Below are 24,560 nucleotides of genomic sequence, written 5' to 3' on the forward strand. Positions count from 1 at the left end.
GAGGCTCCTGCACTCGCTGTTCTGCTTAGCAGAGCAGCGGTGAATAGACACTGTGCGCATGCGCACAGCGTCTATTCAGTGCAGACAGAGGGAGAGAGGGCATGCCAGCGGCTCACAGAGTGCTGGGCTGGGCTTGACCCCCTTAGTGACGAAACCGGGGGCGTGGCTCGTGATTGCGGGTCCTCTGCGGAGCCACACCCACTTTTACAGGCCACACCCCTTTCCGGGAGCGCGCGCGGGTCCCTCTTTGAGACCGGACAAAGTTGGGAGGTATGTGTATATGTATCAGTTCTGTATGTGTATTGTACAATATTTATATGTGCTATGTATCGTGTGTTATATATACACATATACATATACGCACACACGTGTGCACATAGAAGCCCCTCCCCCTCTTCGAATATTGTGTTTGCCCCTGAACTCCTCCCAGTAGTATAACTAAAGCTTTGGGTTGTGCAATGCTTTAATGCTTGGTTGTAAGGACACTTTCACTTTCATTTAATGCCAGAATGGCGTCTGCAGACCTGAAAGCTGAGCTGAGCTGCTCCATCTGCCTGAGCACTTATACAGACCCTGTATCCCTGAGATGTGGCCACAACTTCTGCCAGGACTGTATTGTGAGGGTGCTGGATACACAGGAGGAGGCTGGGGGCTATTCCTGTCCGGAGTGCAGGGCAGAGTATCAGGAGCGCCCAGCACTGGAGAAGAACAGGAAGCTCCGTAACATTGTAGAGAGATTCTCTCAAAGTCAGGATAATGTGTCTGAGGAGGAGGGTAAGGTCTTCTGTTTGTACTGTGTTGATTCTCCTGTCCTGGCAGCTAAAACCTGTGTCCAGTGTGAGACCTCCCTGTGTGACACTCACCTCCAGGCGCACAACAAGGCATTGAATCACCTTTTAACTGAACCCACCAAAACCCTGGAGCACAGAAAATGCTCTATACATAAGGAACGTCTGCAGTATTACTGTTCTAAGGACGCTGCCTGTGTCTGTGAGACGTGCTGCCTGGCTGGGGAACACAGGGGATGTAACATTCGGCCAATAAATGAAGCTTTCATGAAGAGAAAGCGAAAAATCTTAATAGCATTTCAAAAACACAACTTAAAACAACAAAGAATTCAGGAAACATTGAAAACACTGCCTACATTCAAGAAAAAAGTGCAAAAAGAATCAATTGCTGCCAAGAAGAAAATAAACCTCTTATTTACTCACATTAATAAGGAGATAAGAAACCTGAAAAAAGAATGTATAGATTACGTAAACAGTCAGAAACAGACAATTTGTTATCTCTCCAAGCAGCTGGAAACACGGAGAGGAGAGCTGAGCACGAGTATACAAAACATTAGGGAACTGTATAACACCAGTGATCCATTAACTGGCTTACAAGACCGAGCAATTGACAGAATTGAATCTGTAAAGGATGATGAACTAGACAGGAGCTTGAACAGGTTACTCTCTAATTCAGTTGCCCGTGACGAAGCAATTATTTTAATGAGCGCCTCCCAACGCCTATTTAATATCGTGAGTAAGGATGTTATGAGAAAATACGATGTACCAGAAAATTCCGTTATACAGCTACTTGGTGGCACCACTGGTAATAGGATAGCTGCATCAGACGGTGGCAGACTTATATCCTGTGCTAACATAAACCAGAATCATCCAGAAAACCTGGAGCGTGTCAATGATTGCCCTCAGGTTTTAAGTAAGTCTTCATTTTCCTCAGGACGACATATCTGGACAGTAGGGATAAGTGAATGTGGGCTGTGGAGAGTTGGAGCAGCCTATGCCAGTATAGTAAGACAAGGAGTTACGTCTCTTATTGGAAGTAACAACAAGTCTTGGTGCGTAATGAGAAATAAAGGCTGTTTTACCGCTGTATATGCCAATGAAGAAACAAAATTCTATCCAAAAGCCTCACTTCATAATTTAATAATAGATCTGGACTATGAGGCCGGGCGTCTGTCCTTCTATCAGCTGTGTGACCCCATCAGACACTTACACACCTTCTCCACCACCTTCTCCGAGCCCCTGCATGCTGCCTTCTATGTGAGTGATGATGCCTGGATAAAGATCATGGAATAATAACAATGCTGTATGCTGATCTTAATACAATAGTCTGTACTCAGCAAAGACGTCAATATTGTCCTACTTATAACCGGGCAATATCGACTCTATATATATATATATTTTTTTTTTATTATTATTTTTTTTACTTTAATACAGCTATTTAGCAAAAAACTCCACAGGAACAATGGTTGCGGTAACCGCTGTTCCTGCAAAGTTCTAGAAGGCTTTGTTTTTGTAAATCTGAAAACACAAACTTCTGCTTTTGGTTCAGCGCATGCTCAGCTATGCTTTAACTTAACAATGCCAGTCGTCTCCTATTCACATTGCGAAGTCTGCAGTGTGAGGAGCCTGCAGTTGTAAGCCGTGCGCCAGCCTCCCTAAGCTTCTACATTGATTTAAATGTGTATATAGGCTTTACGTTAATCTGTGTACATTTATATGTATATATAAACCACATAAATGTAAATGTATACAGCAGTGGTTCTCAAACTCGGTCCTCAGGACCCCACACAGTGCATATTTTGCAGGTAACCCAGCAGGTGCACAGGTGTATTAATTACTCACTGACACATTTTAAAAGGTGCACAGGTGGAGCTAATTATTTCACTTGCGATTCTGTGAGGAGACCTGCAAAACATGCACCGTGTGGGGTCCTGAGGACCGAGTTTGAGAACCTGTGGTATACAGAATAATATAAAGCATATATACACATTTTAATCAATTTACAAGCTTTGGGAGGCAGGAACAGGGCATACAATTGCCACTTGTTACGTGTTGGGTATGGGATCCCGGCGTTCAGAATACCGACGATAGGATCTCGGTTGCCAGAATGCCGGCAGGGGGGCGAGCACAACAAAGCCTCTTGTGGGCTCACTGCGCTCGTCACGCTGCGGGCGAGGTGGCTTGCTGCGCTTGCTACAGGTTCTATTCACACTATATGGGTGTCATGGACACCCACGAGTGGAAATAGTCCCTGTGAGTCGGCATTCCGTCTGTCAGCATTCTGGCGACTGGGGTCCCGACCGTCGGGATTTAAACTACATCTCCCTGTCACAATCTCCTGCAGGGACTGATGGGAAAATTCCCCTCTGTCCCGGCAGTTTTCATTAGTTTTATGGATTTCCTTTATATAATGCCATCTGAAATGACGTTATATAAAGTATCATTTTATCAGAAAGTTTAATGTTTTGATGCTTAATAGCATCAAACATGAAACCACAATAGAGATCAATTTATTGATCCCTTCTATTCAGTGATAATCAGCAAGGTGGTATGAGCGGAGAATATAATTATGTTATCTTCTCTGTTAACCCTTTGCTGCATAGCAGGGTTACGTTAAAAATGCAGAAACACTTATCGACTTATCCTATGGATTCCAGTTTGTATCCTTCTGCCTTTGGATGAGTCATTGTGCAGATTTTTTTTTTCCCAGGCTGCAAAACCTAGATTGTGTGATCTTCCATACAGAGAGCCTGTGTCTATTTCTATGTACAGTCCATAATATTCTCCATATAAATAGTATGTAAGGACTATATAAATAACCCCTAAGTCTCGTGTATATGGATAAGGATATATACTGTCATGTTAATTTCACCCAGGGAAGTATCGTCAGGAATGAATACTGGGTTGGGTGGGATATTTGAATCTCTGTATTAATTAATCAAACGGAAAAAAAAAGTTCTACCAAGTTCTATCAAAAAGACCCATGATTTTTGACTTTTTGTGCAGGTCTCTAGGTTTACCAGTCTTTACAGATTTTTTATTTTTATTTTGCTAGATTACTAAAATGACTTTACAGGGGATGTACCTTAAACATGCAATCCCCATTTTCATGCTATGTTCCCGATCCCTGCAAAAGGACCTCTCAAGCTGGCCAACCGTGCAAGACGGCCATTCCTCCCCCTATACTTGTATTGGGTCACGTTTTACCCCTCCCTGCCACCTTCTGAGAAAGTTCACATTTCTAGGTGCACTACTAGCAATGGAATACAAGCGTGGAAACACACAAACTTGCCACCTAAAATAAAGGTAGCCCTGATCTCTGGGGGAGATGGACCAAAGGAGGAAGTAGGTGGGATTGTTAGGGGAAATGTTTTGTGTTTCCACCATGTGCATCAGCAATCCACAAATGTAGATATATGTATATCTCTTTTTATGGGTGTGTTTACAAAATTTGGGACGTGGGAATTCAGATTAAAATAAGGCGCACATTATTTTGGAGTTCATCAAGGATCCTTATAGTGTCGGGAATGGGTCGTTGGGTCAACCACAGGTTACCGTTCCCATTTGTAGTCCACGTGGATCGTAAAGTATGAAAAAGTTGCAAAAATGAAAAAAAATTGTGAAAAATTCATGTCGACCTATCAAATGTCGACCTAGGACATGTTGACCTAGCAACCCTGTGACCCTACTGCATGTCGACCTAATGACTGTCGACCTAACAACCGTATCCCATAATGTCCTCCACAGAACAGACTCCTATTTTTTGCTGACGTTCTGCTTATGCCTAATGACATGCAGATAAATTACATGCGTCAGTAAATGTTTAAATATCTAGATGTGTGGAAAGTTATGTAACACATATGCATTATTGTTGTGATCATATAAATGGTGTTCTGGTTTGAATTTGATTTTTTACTCAACTGTCTTTTCAGATATTCAATAAATTTGGTGATTAATGGCATGTCTCACGTTCATTACTGCTGGTAAATTACCGTTATTGTAATTAGGCTGGAGTACAGTAATATCCACCGTCAGAGGGAAACCCTGTGGAGGCCCCAGTCTAGACAGTCAAAATCTCGCCACCCCCCCCCCCCCCTTGCAAATAATATTCTAATATGTTTTTAGTTTTACCAACCAACAAATTTAATAAACCAATTTTATTACACAAAACAAGAATTAACAATTATTACTGTTATTAAACAAATGAACATATTATGTTATTATACAATTTGTTTGTGTACTGTAAGTTGCTAATGGGTACGTTACATTAATACAGTATTTTCTCTCTAGAGTCTTTAATGTAAAGCTTTCGTTTCTTGGAGTCGATTAATTTTTGTCTATCTTTTGGAAACAATATAAAAAAAGCTTGATTGTAATTTTCTTTCAAGATCAAATCAATGTTATTTTGTGCCTTTGTCACGGGGCCCCTAAAAGGTGCGGGGCACTTAGGCAGTGGCGGATCCAGAGGGGGGCGATGGGAGCGACCGCCCCCCCCCCCCCCCCCCGTAACACACACAGCCAACCCTGCCCACTTGCTGTTTGAAGCAGAAGTCGCGTCACGGGATCTGGCCGGGAGTGGAGGACTTGGCCACGCTGAGACGGCGCCGGCGCCGGGTGATCGCGGGAGCTGGTGGCGATGGCTGGGACCTGGCCGCGGTAGCCACACTAGCCACGCTAAGAAAATGCCAGGTGGGCGGGGGAGCTGCAGGCGCCAGTGGCGGCATGGGGCTATAGACTCCAACGTACGGGCTGGAAGCAGGACGCGAGTCCGACAGCACTAGGCCACCAGCTGTAAGATATGGGTTTATGCAGGTGGACAGTGCTGGCTTGCCGGGAGACAGGGGGAAGTGGGGTTGCTACGAGAGAAGGGACTGTATACTGAAGACTGCGCTGGGTGTGGTAAGGGGGCTGCTGTTGCCTCAGTTCCTAAATGTATGAAAGGGTATTGACTAGGGAGACAGTGCCAGCTGTGTGGGGGGGAGAGGGGTTTGTATGGTGCTCACAGCTCTGGGGTGGTGAGGGGCGCTGAACTGCAGACTCTCCCTCCTGCCGCCAGCAGAGTCAGGTATTGCTGGAGAGAGGTGCCTATCACAAAAGTAGGTGGACACTGCTGGTTTTTATGTATTTTGTTCTATTTCTTGTTAATTAATAGTCTATGGTTTTTTTCCCTTCAATTTTTGTTTAAAATGGGAGGGGCAGAACTAAGTGGGAGGAGCTATGCATAGAGGGGAGGAGTCCATATCCTTAGACTAGGAAGTCTAGATCCGCCACTGCACTTAGGCCAGTGCCTACTCTGCTTATTTGGTAATGCGGCAATGGTAATATCCGCATCCCAGGACACCTAGCAGTTATTAAGACTGTCTTCCTTTAACTATCTAATCCTCTCAATTGTCGTGACTCCCTGCACTTTGGGAACTACAGGGGTCATACCGAGTTGATCGCAGCCAGTAACTTTTAGCTGCTGCTGCGATCAACTAGTCCATGCTTGCGTCAAGCTCTGTCCCTGCGATGATACTCCGCAGCATCATCGGGGTATTTTTCGTAAAAAATACCCCGATGTCCTGCTGCGCATGCGCCGCCCCCACCGACATCGCCGCTACCGCCGCCCCCGTCGTGACTACCCCACGTACCACGGACCCCCCCGGCAGGATAATATACTTACCAGTCCAGGGAGCCGGTCCACAATGCTCCTGCTGGACTGCTGGCCGCCGGATCCTGTGCGCTGCAGTGACCCCCGGTGCTGTAAAGTGCGCTGCCGCTTTGCAGCGTCACTTTACTGCATCAGGGTCACAGCGCAGCATATGGGGGACTCGGTGCCCGGCAGCGGTCAGCGAAGCAGCGGACATCAGCTCTGGAAAATATTTTTCTTTTTACTTTTTTTAATTTACTTTTTACACTGTGATCATCTATGTGTGTCCATCGGACACAAATAGCTGATCACTGGAACCAGAGATAGCTGAGCAAATATAGCCCCCTTGTAGTCCTGCATATAATACTGCCGTCAGTTATACAGAGTGTATAATATCGCTCTCAGCACTCCAATACTGTCATCTCCAAGGTGCCACCCTCAGTTTCCTGCTGCTGTACTGATCATGGGGGGTCATTCCGAGTTGATCGCTCGCTAGCAGTTTTTAGCAGCCGTGAAAACGCTATGCCGCCACCCACTGGGGGTGTATTTTAGCTTAGCAGAAGTACGAACGAAAGGATCGCAGAGCGGCGGCAAAAGTTTTTGTGTAGTTTCAGAGTAGCTCAAAAGCTACTCAGCGCTTGCGATCACTTCAGACTATTCAGTTCCGGATTTGACGTCACAAACACGCCCTGCGTTCGCCCAGCCACGCCTGCGTTTTCACTGGCACGCCTGCGTTTTCCCAAACACTCCCTGAAAACGGTCAGCTGCCATCCAGAAACGCCCACTTCATGTCAATCACTCTGCGGCCACCAGTGCGACTGAAATGCATCACTAGACCCTGTGCAAAACTGCAATGTTCATTGTGCCCGTACATCGTGCGTGCGTATTGCGCCGCATACGCATGCGCAGAACTGCCGCTTTTTAGCCTGATCACTGCGCTGCAAACAAATGCAGCTAGAGATCAACTTGGAATGACCCCCATAGTTGTTACAAGCATTGGTGGTATAAGTATGCCTGAACATATACCTCTCAACTTCTGTGGCATAGAAGGAGGGACACCTGCGCGGCGTGGCCTAAGGAAAAGTGGGCATGGCTTCGCGGGAGGACTCGCGCTCGTGAGCCACGCCCCCTCTGTGAGCTGCTGGCATGCCCCCTCTCCGCCACTGAATAGACACTGTGCACATGCTCACAGCATCTATTCACTGAGAAGAGCAGCGAGAGCAGGAGCCTCCCAACTGCCCCCTCCCCCACCGCGGGACACTGCGGCCCCGTGGGTGGAACAGGGGGACAGTCCCAAAAAAACAGGACTGTCCCGCGAAAATCAGGACAGTTGGGAGGTATGTTGAACACATGGAGGAGGTACAGTGCCTGGGAATAGAAATCTCTGCAGTGCCCACTGCCTCATGCACAGCAACTAGCAGCAGCACAAACTGTGCACTGGCAGCTCCTCAGCAGTGACCCATGATAGCAACCATACTCCTCCTGGCATCAGGATTGCTGGTCCCAACTTCCGGTACATACATAGCCACCCCACTGTGTGGCCGGATTGGTAGTTCAAAGTCCCTTTCCAGTCTCTCGTGTTTTTTTGTTTGAAGCAATAAAGTTTATTTTAGTTTGTATATGTTTTGCCTGAAAACCAATGTAGGATTTTTGTTTGTCTCTGACAAGTGACCCAGACACTGCGGGCCTTATTCAACGTTGCAATTAAATGGAAATTTGCTATCTATTCAGAATCAGCCACATGTGCAAGTCTCTTCTTGTCCGCAGCTCCTTCCCAATGACTTCCCTGGGTCTGATGTGGCTGGAGTACGACTGGGTGCACTGGGAGTTCTGCATAAATGGGTGTGTCTTGTACGACCAATCACCTGGAGCCACCCACGCTGCGGCCTGTGGAGGGGTTTGGTATGTGATTCCAGCTGCCGGGATGCCAGCGGTCACATGACCAACACCAGCATCCCAACAATGACAATGCTGACAGGGGACGGGGTAATTATTTTACCACTCCCCTGTCCCCTACCCTAACACTAACCCACCTGGGGTGGCAGCTAGGGCTTAGACTCCGGGGGTGGTGGCTAGGGCTAAACCGTACCCTCCAAGACCCTAACAGTGACTTCAAGATGTCAGCAGTCAGTGTTCCAGTGCCGGGATTTCGAGTGGTGTCGGGATTCCGGGGTCGATCACATGACCGCCGACATCCACACTGCCGGGATGCTAACCGCATCCCACCTGGAGTGTCCTTAGGATGGTGCGGGCAATGCTCTACATCCAAAAGCTGGCAGCCCCACCCCCTAGGCGTGGCATCATGATGTCACTGGTTTAGGAGGCGGTGTCGGCACAGTACACACTGCTGCCCTGTTAGAATGATTTATTCTTTTGTTTGCAGAGGCGTATTTAGGGGTCTATTTACTAAGCCTTGGATGGAGATACAGTGGAGAGAGATAAAGAGGGTCATTCCGAGTTGATCACAACGCATCTTCGCATCGCAAGCCACGGCGTTTAGCCAAATGCGCATGTGCCAAGTCCGCCGTACGATGAATGTGGAGAAATACATGCGCTTTTTGTGTTCGCAGCCATGCAACGACAAAGAGGCGTGTTGAAAGCGGTGCGGGGGAATGGCTTTGCCAGCTAACGAAAAGGGGCGTGAAGGTGGGTGTCTTGTGGGGGTGTATGCTAAGGTCTGTAGGTGTGGTTTTCGCCCCGCAGCGAAGCTGGCCATTGCTGGTACACACCAGGCGTTCGCAGCAGTAGAGTAAGTCTAGGGCTGCACAGAGCTAGCAACCGGCCGCTACAGGTGCTATCTAATCATTAGCTAGCTAATCCTTGCCGATAGGGCGCAGCTGTTTGCAAACGCATCACCAGTCCATTGTAGCTCTAGCACTCTCAGAGATGGTATGTACATTCACACTCCCGGGAAATGTTATTATGTCACACGATAGTAAAATATGTTTATCTCTCAAGCAGCACACATTTTTATTATTAGCAAATACTTGTGTCTTGCACATGTCAAACATGTATTGTTTGTGTTTTTGAATTTTTAAATATAACACAAAATACAAACAAATTAATTTCTTTTATATCCCACTAGTGATAAGCGGGTTCGGTTCCTCGGAATCCGAACCCGCCCGAACTTCACCCTTTTTTGCACGGGTCCGAGCAGACTCGGATCCTCCCGCCTTGCTCGGTTAACCCGAGCGCGCCCGAACGTCATCATCCCACTGTCGGATTCTCGCGAGACCCGGATTCTATATAAGGAGCCGCGCGTCGCCGCGCGTCGCCGCCATTTTCACACGTGCATTGAGATTGATAGGGAGAGGACGTGGCTGGCGTCCTCTCCGTTATAGTAGAACTTAGTTAGTTATAATTGTGGGGAGGAATGGGGACGGGGAGCAGCTGTTAGGGAGTGCAGGGTTTTGAGTTTAATTAATCCGTTGTTTCTCTGCCTGAAAAAAAACGCTCCACCATATCTGTGCTTACTCAGTGTGCTGCACTGCTGCATGATATATCTGTGCTGAGTGCACTGCTCACACTGCCTAATTGTGGGGACTGGGGAGCAGTTATAGCAGGAGTACAGTGCACAGTTTTGCTGACAGTGACCACCAGTCCAGTATACGTTTGTCTTCCTGAAAAATACTGTGGTGTTTTTTTTTTCTTTCTTCATGCTAGTTTGTTCAGCTGCAGTCTGCTGACAGTGTCCACCAGGTCCGTTATACAGTATATTATATATATAATTAAGCACTAAGCAGCAGTACGGTAGGCCACGGCTGTACCTACCTCTGTGTCAACTCGTCACTCGTCGTCCATAAGTATAAGTAATACTATCCATCCATCTACATTATACCTGTGGTGTTTTTTTTTCTTTCTTCATACTAGTTTAGCAGTCTGCTGACACTGTCCACCAGGTCCGTTATACAGTATATTATATTTATATATAAGCACTAAGCAGCAGTACGGTAGGCCACGGCTGTACCTACCTCTGTGTCGACTCGTCACTCGTCGTCCATAAGTATAAGTAATACTATCCATCCATCTACATTATACCTGTGGTGGTTTTTTTTCTTTCTTCATACTAGTTTAGCAGTCTGCTGACACTGTCCACCAGGTCCGTTATACAGTATATTATATTTATATATAAGCACTAAGCAGCAGTACGGTAGGCCACGGCTGTACCTACCTCTGTGTCGACTCGTCACTCGTCGTCCATAAGTATAAGTAATACTATCCATTCATCTACATTATACCTGTGGTGTTTTTTTTTTCTTTCTCTGACGTCCTAGTGGATGCTGGGAACTCCGTAAGGACCATGGGGAATAGCGGCTCCGCAGGAGACTGGGCACAAAAGTAAAGCTTTAGGACTACCTGGTGTGCACTGGCTCCTCCCCCTATGACCCTCCTCCAAGCCTCAGTTAGATTTTTGTGCCCGGCCGAGAAGGGTGCATTCTAGGAGGCTCTCCTGAGTTTCTTAGAAAAAGTTTAGTTTTAGTTTTTTTATTTTCAGTGAGACCTGCTGGCAACAGGCTCACTGCATCGAGGGACTAAGGGGAGAAGAAGCGAACCTGCCTGCTTGCAGCCAGCTTGGGCTTCTTAGGCTACTGGACACCATTAGCTCCAGAGGGACCGAACACAGGCCCAGCCTCGGAGTCCGGTCCCAGAGCCGCACCGCCGGCCCCCTTACAGAGCCAGAAGCAAGAAGAGGTCCGGAAAAATCGGCGGCAGAAGACATCAGTCTTCAACAAGGTAGCGCACAGCACTGCAGCTGTGCGCCATTGCTCCTCAGGCACACTTCACACTCCAATCACTGAGGGTGCAGGGCGCTAGGGGGGGGCGCCCTGAGCAGCAATATAAACACCTTGGCTGGCTAAAATACACCACATATAACCCCCAGGGCTATATGGATGTATTTTAACCCCTGCCAGAATTCACCAAAAAGCGGGAGAAAAGTCCGCCGAGAAGGGGGCGGAGCCTATCTCCTCAGCACACGGGCGCCATTTTCCATCACAGCTCCACTGGAAGGACGTCTCCCTGACTCTCCCCTGCAGTCCTGCACTACAGAAAAGGGTAAAAAAGAGAGGGGGGGCACTAATTTGGCGCAGTATTAACATAAACAGCAGCTATAAGGGAAAAGCACATTATATAGTGGCATTCCTGTATATATATAGCGCTCTGGTGTGTGCTGGCATACTCTCCCTCTGTCTCTCCAAAGGGCTAGTGGGGTCCTGTCCTCTATCAGAGCATTCCCTGTGTGTGTGCGGTGTGTCGGTATGATTGTGTCGACATGTTTGAGGAGGAAAATGAGGTGGAGGCGGAGCAATTGCCTATAATAGAGTTGTCACCCCCTAGGGAGTCGACACCTGAGTGGATGAGCTTATGGAAGGAATTGCGTGACATTGTCAGCTCTTTACGAAAGACAGTTGACGACATGAGACAGCCGGCTACTCAGCTTGTGCCTGTCCAGGGGTCTCAAAGGCCATCAGGGGCTCTAAAACGCCCGTTACCTCAGATGGCAGATACAGACGCCGACACGGATACTGACTCCAGTGTCGACGATGAAGAGACAAATGTGACTTCCAGTAGGGCCACACGTTACATGATTGAGGCAATGAAAAATGTTTTGCATATTTCTGATAATACAAGTACCACTAAAAAGGGTATTATGTTTGGGGAGAAAAAACTGCCTGTAGTTTTTCCTGCATCCGAGGAATTAAATGAAGTGTGTGATGAAGCGTGGGTTTCCCCCGATAAAAATCTGATAATTCCTAAAAGGTTATTGGCATCATACCCTTTCCCGCCAGAGGATAGGGCACGTTGGAAAACACCCCCTAGGGTGGATAAAGCGCTCACACGCTTGTCTAAACAGGTGGCACTACCCTCTCCTGATACGGCCGCCCTAAAGGAACCTGCCGACAGAAAGCAGGAGAATATCCTAAAATGTATATACACTCACACGGGTGTTATACTGCGACCAGCAATCGCCTCAGCCTGGATGTGCAGTGCTGGGGTGGCGTTGTCGGATTCCCTGACTGAAAATATTGATACCCTAGATAGGGACAGTATATTACTGACTATAGAGCATTTGAAGGATGCATTTTTATTAGAGATGAGCGGGTTCGGTTTCTCTGAATCCGAACCCGCCAGAACTTCATGGTTTTTTTCACGGGTCCGAGCAGACTCGGATCCTCCCGCCTTGCTCGGTTAACCCGAGCGCGCCCGAACGTCATCATGACGCTGTCGGATTCTCGCGAGACTCGGATTCTATATAAGGAGCCGCGCGTCGCCGCCATTTTCACACGTGCATTGAGATTGATAGGGAGAGGACGTGGCTGGCGTCCTCTCCATTTAGATTATAAGAGACTGAGAGAGATTTACTGGAGCTGACTAGGAGGAGTACTGTTACTGTAGAAGTGTAGAGACTGAGTGGAGAGAGTTTACTAGTGAGGACAGTGCAGTTTACTTTATAATCCGTTCTCTGCCTGAAAAAAGCGATACACACAGTGACTCAGGGGTAGATTTACTATCCTTCTTTAAGAGATAATGCGCTATATGCACACGTTATGTGCCGCAAATAGCGCATCCCCTAATGTATTATCCCGTCGAAGTGATATTGTAAGCAGGGGCGGTATGCGCCCTCTGCCTTATCGGCGCCTCTATCTGTTAGGCAGAGCACCGATAAGCTTGCTTACTTATAAACGTTCGGTGTGCCCGCACGTTGGTCTCTCCTACCCTGTTCCTCTTCGCCTCACAGAATCGGCGCTGCAGGTCTCCAAGCAGTTCCTCTTTTTTTTTCCGTGTCTTTCAATAAACTTTATTGTTAAACATACAAAGGCTCCAGCATCCAGCAAAGCAAACCGCGCATGCGCCAGCATTACTCCCGCAAGGTATGCTGGGAGTAAATGTACGGCGCAGGCGCATAAGTAACAACTGCGGCCAAGGGAGACGGACGTTATGGGAGGACGCGTATCACTAGCAGGGTGAGATAACGCACTCCCATAACGAAGACAGCAGCCTTAGTAAATGCATTGGAAAAGAGGACCCACTTCACCACGATAATGTGGTGAAGCGGGTCCCAGCATATAAGGAACGAAAACGGCATTTTAATAAATCTACCCCTCAGTCACATACCATATCTGTGTGCACTGCTCAGGCTCAGGCCAGTGTGCTGCATCATCTATTATCTATATATATTATATATATCTGTCTGACTGCTCAGCTCACACAGCTTATAATTGTGGGGGAGACTGGGGAGCACTACTGCAGTGCCAGTTATAGGTTATAGCAGGAGCCAGGAGTACATAATATATTATATAGTGAGTGACCACCAGACACACAGTGCAGTTTATTTAATATATCCGTTCTCTGCCTGAAAAAAGCGATACACACAGTGACTCAGTCACATACCATATCTGTGTGCAGCAAGCTTGCCTACCCTCCCGCATTTAGCGGGAGGCTCCCGTTTTTTAATTTACCCTCCCGCTGCCCCGCAAACCTTGCTTAGCCTCCCGATTTTTGACAGCTCCCTCCGTGAAAATATGGACTGCGCATGCGCGAGTCCAGAACGGCTGAGGGGCGGGGCCTGCACGAGAGCCGTCCTATAGGCAGCGGACCAATGGCTGAGTGTCCTGCAGAAACAGTCAAACACTCTTAACTGCAGCCGTCATGAGTGCCGGACCGAAGCTTCCCGCAGAGACTGTATCCTGCCACAGCTTTGCCAGGTGAGCTTTGGTCCCAGCAGTGTGGGAACTATCAGCTGCTGCATCTCCCTGGCCGTATCTCCACTCACCCTTTTAAAGATGGTAAAAGTGATTTTACCTGATACAGCTGCAGCAGCCATCCCACTGCCGAGGACCCGCCCCCTCCTGCGATCTTCCTCCTCCTCAGAGACAGGAACAGAATTCCCTGCTGCAGAGGGCAGCCAGAAGCAGAGGCCCCGCCCATCTCACTGGCCCGCCCCCTCCAGCGTTGATCCTCCTCCTCTCAGACAGGAACAGAATTCCCTGCTGCAGCAGGCAGCCAGAAGCCTAGGCCCCCGCCCATCTCACTGGCCCCTCCCCCCAGCGATCTTCCTCCTACCCTCAGAGACAGGAACAGATTTATTCCCTGCTACAGCTGCAGCAGGTAGCCAGAAGCCGATACCCCGCCCATCTCACTGGCCCCGCCCCCTCCAGCGATCCTCCTCCTCTTCCTCTCAGACAGGAACATAATTCCTTGCTGCAGCAGGCAGCCAGAAGCCTAGGCCCCCGCCCATCTCACTGGCCCCTCCCCCCAGCGATCTTCCTCCTACCCTCAGAGACAGGAACAGATTTATTCCCTGCTGCAGCAGGTAGCCAGAAGCCGAGACCCCGCCCATCTCACTGGCCCCGCCCCCTCCAGCGATCCTCCTCCTCTTCCTCTCAGACAGGAACAGAATTCCCTGCTGCAGCAGGCAGCCAGAAGCTGAGACCCCGCCCATCTCATAGGCCCCCACCCTCTCCAGCCCCAGCTATGCAGATCCTGCAGAGATACTACAGGTAAGAGGTCTCAGTACTTTCTATTTTCACAGCTCTGACACCAATATATTAGAGCATGACAAGCCTAGAAAACATAATATTGTCACTGAATGGGTCCAATATTTTTCTTTCAAAATAACCTGACACCAGTGGTGCCGACAGCTCTGCCGCTCCCGGTAATGAGAGGGGACGTGGTCAATGGGGGAGGTGTGGCCAGACCCTGCTTTTTCAAAAATATATTAAAAAATAAAATTGTGTGGCGACGTAGTGGGCATGTGCTGCACAAGGTGGGAGCACCAGTGTCAGAATCAGTGGGTGGTGGTGGCCATGCAGGTGGTCGGGCGCGATCGCTCTCCTTCCTCTCATCATGCAGGGAGAGAGGACTGACTGCTGCTGCAGCCTCCTCCCCGGCACACAGCAGCCTGTGCAGTGCTGGGGAGAGAGGCTGCTGCAGCAGCAGTCAGTCCTCTATCCCTGCCCTACGTTCAGCTGTCAGCAAAGGGGAAGGGTAGCAGGACCCAGGCCCCTCCAACGAGCCCGGGTAAAAAGTACCCGCTCCCCCCACCTCTCGGCACCAGGGCCGGTCCAAGGGCGCACTGCGCCCCGGGCAGGAAATTGGGCGTGGCCTAATACAGGGGGCGTGGTCAGTTACGCCCCCTGTACATTGCTAGCGCCGCTTGAAATGCTGAGCGGTGCGCGATGACGTCATCGCGCACCGCACAGCAAAAGGTCCTCTCCACGAAAAGAAACTAGACGCTATGCGTCTAGTTCCCTTCGTGGAGAGGACCTTTGCTGTGCGGTGCGCGATTACGTCATCGCGCACCGCTCAGCAAAGTTACTCTCCACGAAGGGAAACTAGATGCATAGCGTCTAGTAGTTCCCTTCACAGGAGGCGGACCGCGGACGGGGACGGCAGCGGAGGCGGACGGGGGACACAGCAGGCAGCAGTGGCGGATCTTGCCACGGTGCAGTGCCCTCCTGATGGCGCCAGCGCCCTCTGGAAGACGGTGCCCCGGGCAAAAGTCCTGCTTGCCCGTGGCAAGATCCGCTACTGCTCGGCGCCACTGCCTGACATAGGATGGAGCACGAAGTAACTCAAACAGCACATACCGGAAAGTGTTTATGTGATTTACAGACCCTGTAGACAGGGCCGGAGTGATGCGCTCAGCAAGGGCAGCAATGCACTTTGCTGTAGAGGCATTTTCCCCACTCTGCTGCTTTCCCAGGCTTGCCTACGCACCCTGTATTGAGCAGGAGGCTCCCAGTTTTTAATATAGCCTTCCACTGCCCCACAAATCTTACTTATCCTCCCGGTTTTTCACTGTCCCCCATGAGAATCTGGACTGCACATGCGCAAGTCAGGAAATGACGGAGGCGGTGCCTGTATGGGAGACATCATGACACATTACGTTCAGAGAGGCACAACTCCCAGTCACAGCCGTTGCCATCTCTAACTCCGCTCTGAGCCTCACTGCAGCAGCCTCATCAGCAAGAGCAACTCTGCCAGTCTCAGATGCCACTAAGCTGCCTGCATTGTCCCTGAGCACCAGCTTCAGACCCTACTACTGTCCAAGTGCAGCATCAGATCACTCTCAACTGCTCTCTCCTGCCGACCACTGCACTGTAAGCGCTGTGAGATTAGCAGTAGCAGCAGGGTTAGGTCTAAATCCTATCTGGCTAAAGGACCCCTGACATCACAAGCACATGACACTCAGCAACAGGGGGAGGATCAAGGTCCAAACATGGGAGCCCAAATGCATTCGTGCAGGCTTACTTCGCTCGCCACGCTTTGGGCACAGTGGTTTACTTTGCTCTCCACCTGTTTACTAAAGGCAATAGGTGGTGACGCGGATAGTGACAGTGCTATCCAAACTTCCTTGCCCCTTCCACTGCCGGCGGGTGTCACGTGGTTGAGAAGCCAGAGGTACTTTAGCTCACTTGGATTTAGCAACAACGGTAGCAGCAGCTTGTATTCTTACACTAGTTACCTGGGTCTGCATGCACCACTTCCAATCACTCTTTGCGGGAATCCACAGGTGCCATATAACCAGTCCTGGCAAAGTAGATCATCTGATCATTAACAGCATCAGGGCTTGGCTGTGCAGGTGAGCAGTTTATTTGTGTCCCATGACTAAACAGAGAGACTTGGCACACTGGCCAGAGGGGATGTAGTCCGCATTCCGACAGGATGCCAAAAGTCACAATACTGACAGTGGCATCCGGACTGTCATAATCCTGACACATTCCACCAATAAGCATTAGGGTGAGGCTACGGGGAAGGGGAGGGATGAAATAGGGTTAAGCTGTGGGAGGGGAGGGTTAGGGTTAGGCTGCAGGAAGGGTGGATGGGAGGGTTAGGGTGTGAGAGGGGAGAGTTAGTGTTAGGCTGTGGGAGGGAAGAGTTAGTGTTGGCACTAGGAGGAGGGTTAGTGTTAGGCTGTGGGAGGGAAGAGTTAGTGTTGGCACTAGGAGGAGGGTTAGGAGGTTGGAGTGGAGGGTTAGGGTTAGGCTGCGGGAAGGGTGGATGGGAGGTTTAGGGTGTGGGAGGGGAGGGTTAGGGTTAGCACTAGGAGGAGGGTTAGGCTGTGGGAGGGGAGGGTTAGGCTGCGGGAAGGGTGGATGGGAGGGTTAGGGTGTGGGAGGGGAGAGTTAGTGTTAGCACTAGGAGGAGGGTTAGGCTGCGGGAGGGTTAGGGTTAGCACTAGGAGGAGGGTTAGGCTGTGGGAGGGTTAGGGTTAGCACTAGAAGGAGGGTTAGGCTGTGGGAGGGTTAGGGTTAGCACTAGGAGGAGGGTTAGGCTGTGGGAGGTTAGGGTTAGTGTTAGGCTGTGGGAGGGAAGAGTTAGTGTTGGCACTAGGAGGAGGGTTACGCTGTGGGAGGGGAGGGTTAATGTTAGCACTAGGAGGAGGGTCAGGCTGTGGGACGGGAGGGATAGTGTTAGCACTAGGAGGAGGGATAGGCTGTGGGAGGGGAGGGTTAGGGTTAGGCTGCGGGAAGGGTGGATGGGAGAGTTAGGCTGTGGGAAGGGAGGGTTAGGGCAGTGGTGTAACTAGAAATTTATCTCCCCCAAGCCAGAAAATTCTTCGGCGCGCCCCCCCCCCCCCATCCCCCATAATTGGGGGCAATAAAGGGGTAAATATGCGCGCGCCGAAGGCGTGCGCAGCAAAAAAGGGGGCATGGCTTCGTTGGAATGGGCGTGGCATTGCAGGAAAAGACTACCTTATACCCCAGTTTTGCAACCTGCACGCCCAGACGGTGGCCACCACAGGAAAGAAAAATAATCCTGATTCATGCCCCTTACATTATTTGTCATTTTTCCTAATTATAGTAATGCCCAGTATACATTATGCCACATACTGCAATGGCCCTTAGACATTATGCCGCACACAATAATGCACATGACACAATATGCACACACCATAATGCCCCCGACACATTGTGCCACACACTATAATGCCTGTGACACATTATGACAGGAATCGCAATGCCCGTTATACATTATGCTACAAACTGCACTGCCCCTGATACATTATAGCACATACAATGTCTGTGACACATTATGACACACACTGCAATGTCCGTGATACATTATACCACACACTGCAATGCCCGATACATTATAGCACATACAATGCCTGTGACACATTATGCCACACACTGCAATGACCTTGAGACATTATACCACAATGCCCGTGATATAGTATACCATACACCGTAATGCCTGTGACACATATTGCAATGCCCGTTATACCCTATGCCACACACCGCAATGCCCGTTATATATTATGCCACACACTGCAATGACCCTGAGACATTATACCACATATCACAATGCCCGCGATATAGTATACCATACACCGTAATGCCTGTGACACATTATGACACACACCGCAAAGTTCGTGATACATTATGCCACACACCGTAATGCCCATTACACATTAAGTCCTACAGTAAGGCTTCTAATTACTTTTCAATTACCTGCTCGTTGTCAGGGGTTTCATGCACTGGATGTCATGCTCGTTGCCAGGGGTTTCATGCTCTTGGTTCCATGCACAGTGCCAGGGGTTTTCATGCTCAGGGTGTCATGCTCGTTGCCGGGGGTTTCATGCACTGGGTGTCATGCTCGTTGCCAGGGGTTTCATGCACTGGGTGTCATGCTCGTTGCCAGGGGTTTCATGCACTGGGTGTCATGCTTGTTGCTAGGAGGTAGTCCTTGTTGCTAGGGCTGTGCTCCCAGTGCCACATATGTCCCCAGTGCCAGATATTCCCCACGGTGCCAGGTACTCACATGCCCCCAGTGCCAAATATAGCCCCCCCCCATGTGCCAGGTACACATATCCCCCTCCAGTGCCACATATGCCCCCAGTGCCAGATATTCCCCCACAGTGCCACATATGCCCCCAGTGCCAGATATTCCCCCGCCAGTGCTATATATGCCCCCAGTGCCACATATGCCCCAGTGCCAGATATTCCCCCCCAGTGCCAGATATTCCCCCCCCCCAGTGCCACATATCCCCCCCCCAGTGCCATATATGCCCCCAGTGCCAGATATTCCCCCCAGTGCCACATATGCCCCAGTGCCAGATATTCCCCCCCCCTGCCACATATGGCCCCAGTGCCAGATATTCCCCCCAGTGCCATATATGTCCCCAGTGCCAGATATTAACCCCCCCCCCCTCCCTGCCAAATTTGCCCCCAGTGCCAGATATGCCCCCTCAGTGCGTCTCCCCCCCCCCCCCCCGCGCTTCATCCGCCACCGCTCCCCCGCTGTTAGGAGGGACACGGAGGGCACAGCGCACGCCTCCCTGTGTCCCTCCTGGGTCTCCGGTGGCCGCGGGTCACTGTAATAAAGGAAGTGCTCACGAACAGCACTTCCTTTATTAGACCCGCGGCCGCCGGAGACCCAGGAGGGACACAGGGAGGCGTGCGCTGTGCCCTCCGTGTCCCTCCTAACAACAGGGAGGGAACGAGACCGCAGACTGACATGCGGACACTCGTCTGCATGTCAGTCTGCACTAAATCAGTGGCGCCCAAGCCACCGCGAGGGCTGCGGGGGCAGTAGTTACGCCACTGGGTTAGGGGTAGGGTAAGGCTTATAGTACCAAAATGTGTCAGGATTATGACTGTCGGGATCCTCTATCCAACCTGGCCACAGCTTTTTAGACTATTGAAACTAATGTGCAGTGCTTTTAGCTAATTACTATATTTAAGGAGAACTCTTCATTGGATTACTGGCCTCTTCTCTAATTGTTTACTGCACTTTTTCTTATATAGTCCTACTTACCCGGACTGTTGGTTTGTCTTTCAAAGATGCTTTTTTTATTCAGTTAAACCTGAATAGATATTCTATATTTGTAGTGGTCACAAATGTGTTAGTTGGTTGCAACTATGTAGCATACAACTGTTTTGATGGATGGGAATATGTTACATGTTGCATTGTAACTTTTTCGATTTTTTTTTATAGATTAATCTTGTTCAGGTACCAGCAGTTTACATCTGATTAATACATTTCTGTTGTTTTTCTGTGTAAATAAATTGCTATATCTACTTAAATAATAGAGTTGAATTGAATTTTATTTGGTTTTTATGCAAATGTCGGTGCTGCTTAAATTCTTTGTTTTGTTTTGTTGTTACCATTTATTGGGGCTGGTATCCCTTTCAGCAGCTGCTGTATAAGCATATATTGCTGTGTGCCTGGAATTATTTCATATCTTCTAGTGTGTAGCCTAAGTGGAGGCTAGTATGCTTTACGGCAGTGTGAGTGTCCGCTGTAGTGGTGGCCTCTTCTCCCCACACGGTGGTCTGTTAGAATGTAAGGGAATTAAGTAAACCAGAACTGCATCATACGGTCAGTGGTGTTTGGGCAGGAGAAAGGGAAGGGACTGGGTGCGGAGTGTCACAGGCATTAACTGCACTCTGAAAGGGCACTCACTGACAGTCATCCATGGCTTTCAGTGAGTGCTCTCTCTGAGTAATGCCTGTGACACTCAGCACCCAGTTTATTTCCTTTCATCTGTCAGCATTTGGGTCTTGGGTTAGTGTACAAAGGAAGCCAATCTCACAGTGGCCCAACTTAAAATGAATAAATGTTATTTGTACAGTCGTATATGCAAATTCTCATTTGTTGTGTATAATTTACCAGGGTAATTACAGAAGGGAGCAAAGGGTAATTTTTAAATTAATTTAAGTGACCTCACCTTGGCCCTCATTCCGAGTTGTTCGCTCTGTATTTTTTATCGCATCGCAGCGATTTTCCGCTTAATGCGCATGCGCAATGTCCGCACTGCAACTGCGCCAAGTAAATTTGCTATGCAGTTAGGAATTTTACTCACGGCTTTTTCATCGTTCTGGTGATCGTAATGTGATTGACAGGAAATGGGTGTTACTGGGCGGAAACTTGCCGTTTTATGGGTGTGTGCGGAAAAACGCTACAGTTTCTGGGAAAGACGTGGGAGTGGCTGGAGAAACGGGGGAGTGTCTGGGCGAACGCTGGGTGTGTTTGTGACATCAAACCAGGAACGACAAGCACTGAACTGATCGCAGATGCAGAGTAAGTCTGGAGCTACTCAGAAACTGCTAAGAGAGGTGTGTAATCGCAATATTGCGAATACGTCGTTCGCAATTTTAAGAAGCTAAGATTCACTCCCAGTAGGCGGCGGCTTAGCGTGAGTAAATCTGCTAAAAGCAGCTTGCGAGCGAACAACTCGGAATGAGGGCCCTTGCCCACAAACCTTCCACATTGCTGGCACTGGGAACCACACAGATACTAAACCCAGCAGCACTGCAGCAGGACACACCCCTGAGTGGCAATAGATACGCCTATAGGCGGATCTAGACACGCCCTTTGGGTGTTACATGACACGCCCCGTCAACAGCACGCTACACATTCTGCTACCACTTGCAATCTCCCTGAAACTAGTTTTCAAAAGTAGGCAAGTATGGTGTGCAGTGCACTGCTCAGGCTCAGGCCAGTGTGCTGCATCATCTATATATTATTTATATATCTGTCTGACTGCTCAGCTCACACAGCTTATAATTGTGGGGGAGACTGGGGAGCACTGCAGTGCCAGTTATAGGTAATAGCAGGAGCCAGGAGTACAAAATATTATATTAAAATTAAACAGTGCACACTTTTGCTGCAGGAGTGCCACTGCCAGTGTGACTGACCAGTGACCTGACCACACTGACCACCAGTATAGTTAGTAGTATACTTATATTGTGATTGCCTGAAAAAGTTAAACACTCGTCGTGTGACTTCACTTGTGTGTTGTTGTTTTTTTTATTCTATAAAAATAAAACTCATTCTGCTGACAGACAGTGTCCAGCAGGTCCGTCATTATATAATATATAATATATACCTGTCCGGCTGCAGTAGTGATATATATATATTTTTTATATCATTTATCATCCAGTCGCAGCAGACACAATACGGTAGTTCACGGCTGTGGCTACCTCTGTCTCTGCACTCGGCAGGCAGTCCGTCCATAATTGTATACCACCTAACCGTGGTTTTTTTTTCTTTCTTCTTTATACATACATAGTTACATAGACATCTTCTCTTTATCAACCAGTCTATATTAGCTGCAGACACAGTACAGTACGGTAGTTCACGGCTGTGGCTACCTCTGTGTCTGCACTCGGCAGGCAGTCCGTCCATAATTGTATACCACCTAACCGTGGTTTTTTTTCATTCTTCTTTATACATACATAGTTACATAGACATCTTCTCTTTATCAACCAGTCTATATTAGCTGCAGACACAGTACAGTACGGTAGTTCACGGCTGTGGCTACCTCTGTGTCTGCACTCGGCAGGCAGTCCGTCCATAATTGTATACCACCTAACCGTGGTTTTTTTTTCTTTCTTCTTTATACATACATAGTTACATAGACATCTTCTCTTTATCAACCAGTCTATATTAGCTGCAGACACAGTACAGTACGGTAGTTCACGGCTGTGGCTACCTCTGTGTCTGCACTCGGCAGGCAGTCCGTCCATAATTGTATACCACCTAACCGTGGTTTTTTTTCAGTCTTCTTTATACATACATAGTTACATAGACATCTTCTCTTTATCAACCAGTCTATATTAGCTGCAGACACAGTACAGTACGGTAGTTCACGGCTGTGGCTACCTCTGTGTCTGCACTCGGCAGGCAGTCCGTCCATAATTGTATACCACCTAACCGTGGTTTTTTTTCAGTCTTCTTTATACATACATAGTTACATAGACATCTTCTCTTTATCAACCAGTCTATATTAGCTGCAGACACAGTACAGTACGGTAGTTCACGGCTGTGGCTACCTCTGTGTCTGCACTCGGCAGGCAGTCCGTCCTTAATTGTATACCACCTAACCGTGGTTTTTTTTCAGTCTTCTTTATACATACATAGTTACATAGACATCTTCTCTTTATCAACCAGTCTATATTAGCTGCAGACACAGTACAGTACGGTAGTTCACGGCTGTGGCTACCTCTGTGTCTGCACTCGGCAGGCAGTCCGTCCATAATTGTATACCACCTAACCGTGGTTTTTTTTCAGTCTTCTTTATACATACATAGTTACATAGACATCTTCTCTTTATCAACCAGTCTATATTAGCTGCAGACACAGTACAGTACGGTAGTTCACGGCTGTGGCTACCTCTGTGTCTGCACTCGGCAGGCAGTCCGTCCATAATTGTATACCACCTAACCGTGGTTTTTTTTCAGTCTTCTTTATACATACATAGTTACATAGACATCTTCTCTTTATCAACCAGTCTATATTAGCTGCAGACACAGTACAGTACGGTAGTTCACGGCTGTGGCTACCTCTGTGTCTGCACTCGGCAGGCAGTCCGTCCATAATTGTATACCACCTAACCGTGGTTTTTTTTCAGTCTTCTTTATACATACATAGTTACATAGACATCTTCTCTTTATCAACCAGTCTATATTAGCTGCAGACACAGTACAGTACGGTAGTTCACGGCTGTGGCTACCTCTGTGTCTGCACTCGGCAGGCAGTCCATAATTGTATACTAGTATCCATCTCCATTGTTTACCTGAGGTGCCTTTTAGTTGTGCCTATTAAAATATGGAGAACAAAAATGTTGAGGTTCCAAAATTAGGGAAAGATCAAGATCCACTTCCACCTCGTGCTGAAGCTGCTGCCACTAGTCATGGCCGAGACGATGAAATGCCAGCAACGTCGTCTGCCAAGGCCGATGCCCAATGTCATAGTACAGAGCATGTCAAATCCAAAACACCAAATATCAGAAAAAAAAGGACTCCAAAACCTAAAATAAAATTGTCGGAGGAGAAGCGTAAACTTGCCAATATGCCATTTACCACACGGAGTGGCAAGGAACGGCTGAGGCCCTGGCCTATGTTCATGGCTAGTGGTTCAGCTTCACATGAGGATGGAAGCACTCAGCCTCTCGCTAGAAAAATGAAAAGACTCAAGCTGGCAAAAGCAGCACAGCAAAGAACTGTGCATTCTTCGAAATCCCAAATCCACAAGGAGAGTCCAATTGTGTCGGTTGCGATGCCTAACCTTCCCAACACTGGACGTGAAGAGCATGCGCCTTCCACCATTTGCACGCCCCCTGCAAGTGCTGGAAGGAGCACCCGCAGTCCAGTTCCTGATAGTCAGATTGAAGATGTCAGTGTTGAAGTACA

General features: G+C 48.6%; 1 protein-coding gene across 1 annotated transcript; it reads left to right on the top strand.

Moving 5' to 3' along the window:
• Positions 1-509: 509 nt before the first annotated feature.
• On the top strand, positions 510-2,081 carry LOC134944438 (E3 ubiquitin-protein ligase TRIM21-like). Its single transcript, XM_063933013.1, has one exon. The coding sequence runs from the start codon at positions 510-512 to the stop codon at positions 2,079-2,081; it is 1,572 nt and encodes a 523-aa protein (XP_063789083.1).
• The last annotated feature ends 22,479 nt before the right edge of the window (positions 2,082-24,560 follow it).

This window comes from Pseudophryne corroboree, chromosome 7 (assembly GCF_028390025.1).
Source record: "Pseudophryne corroboree isolate aPseCor3 chromosome 7, aPseCor3.hap2, whole genome shotgun sequence".
NCBI classification, from domain to species: domain Eukaryota; kingdom Metazoa; phylum Chordata; class Amphibia; order Anura; family Myobatrachidae; genus Pseudophryne; species Pseudophryne corroboree.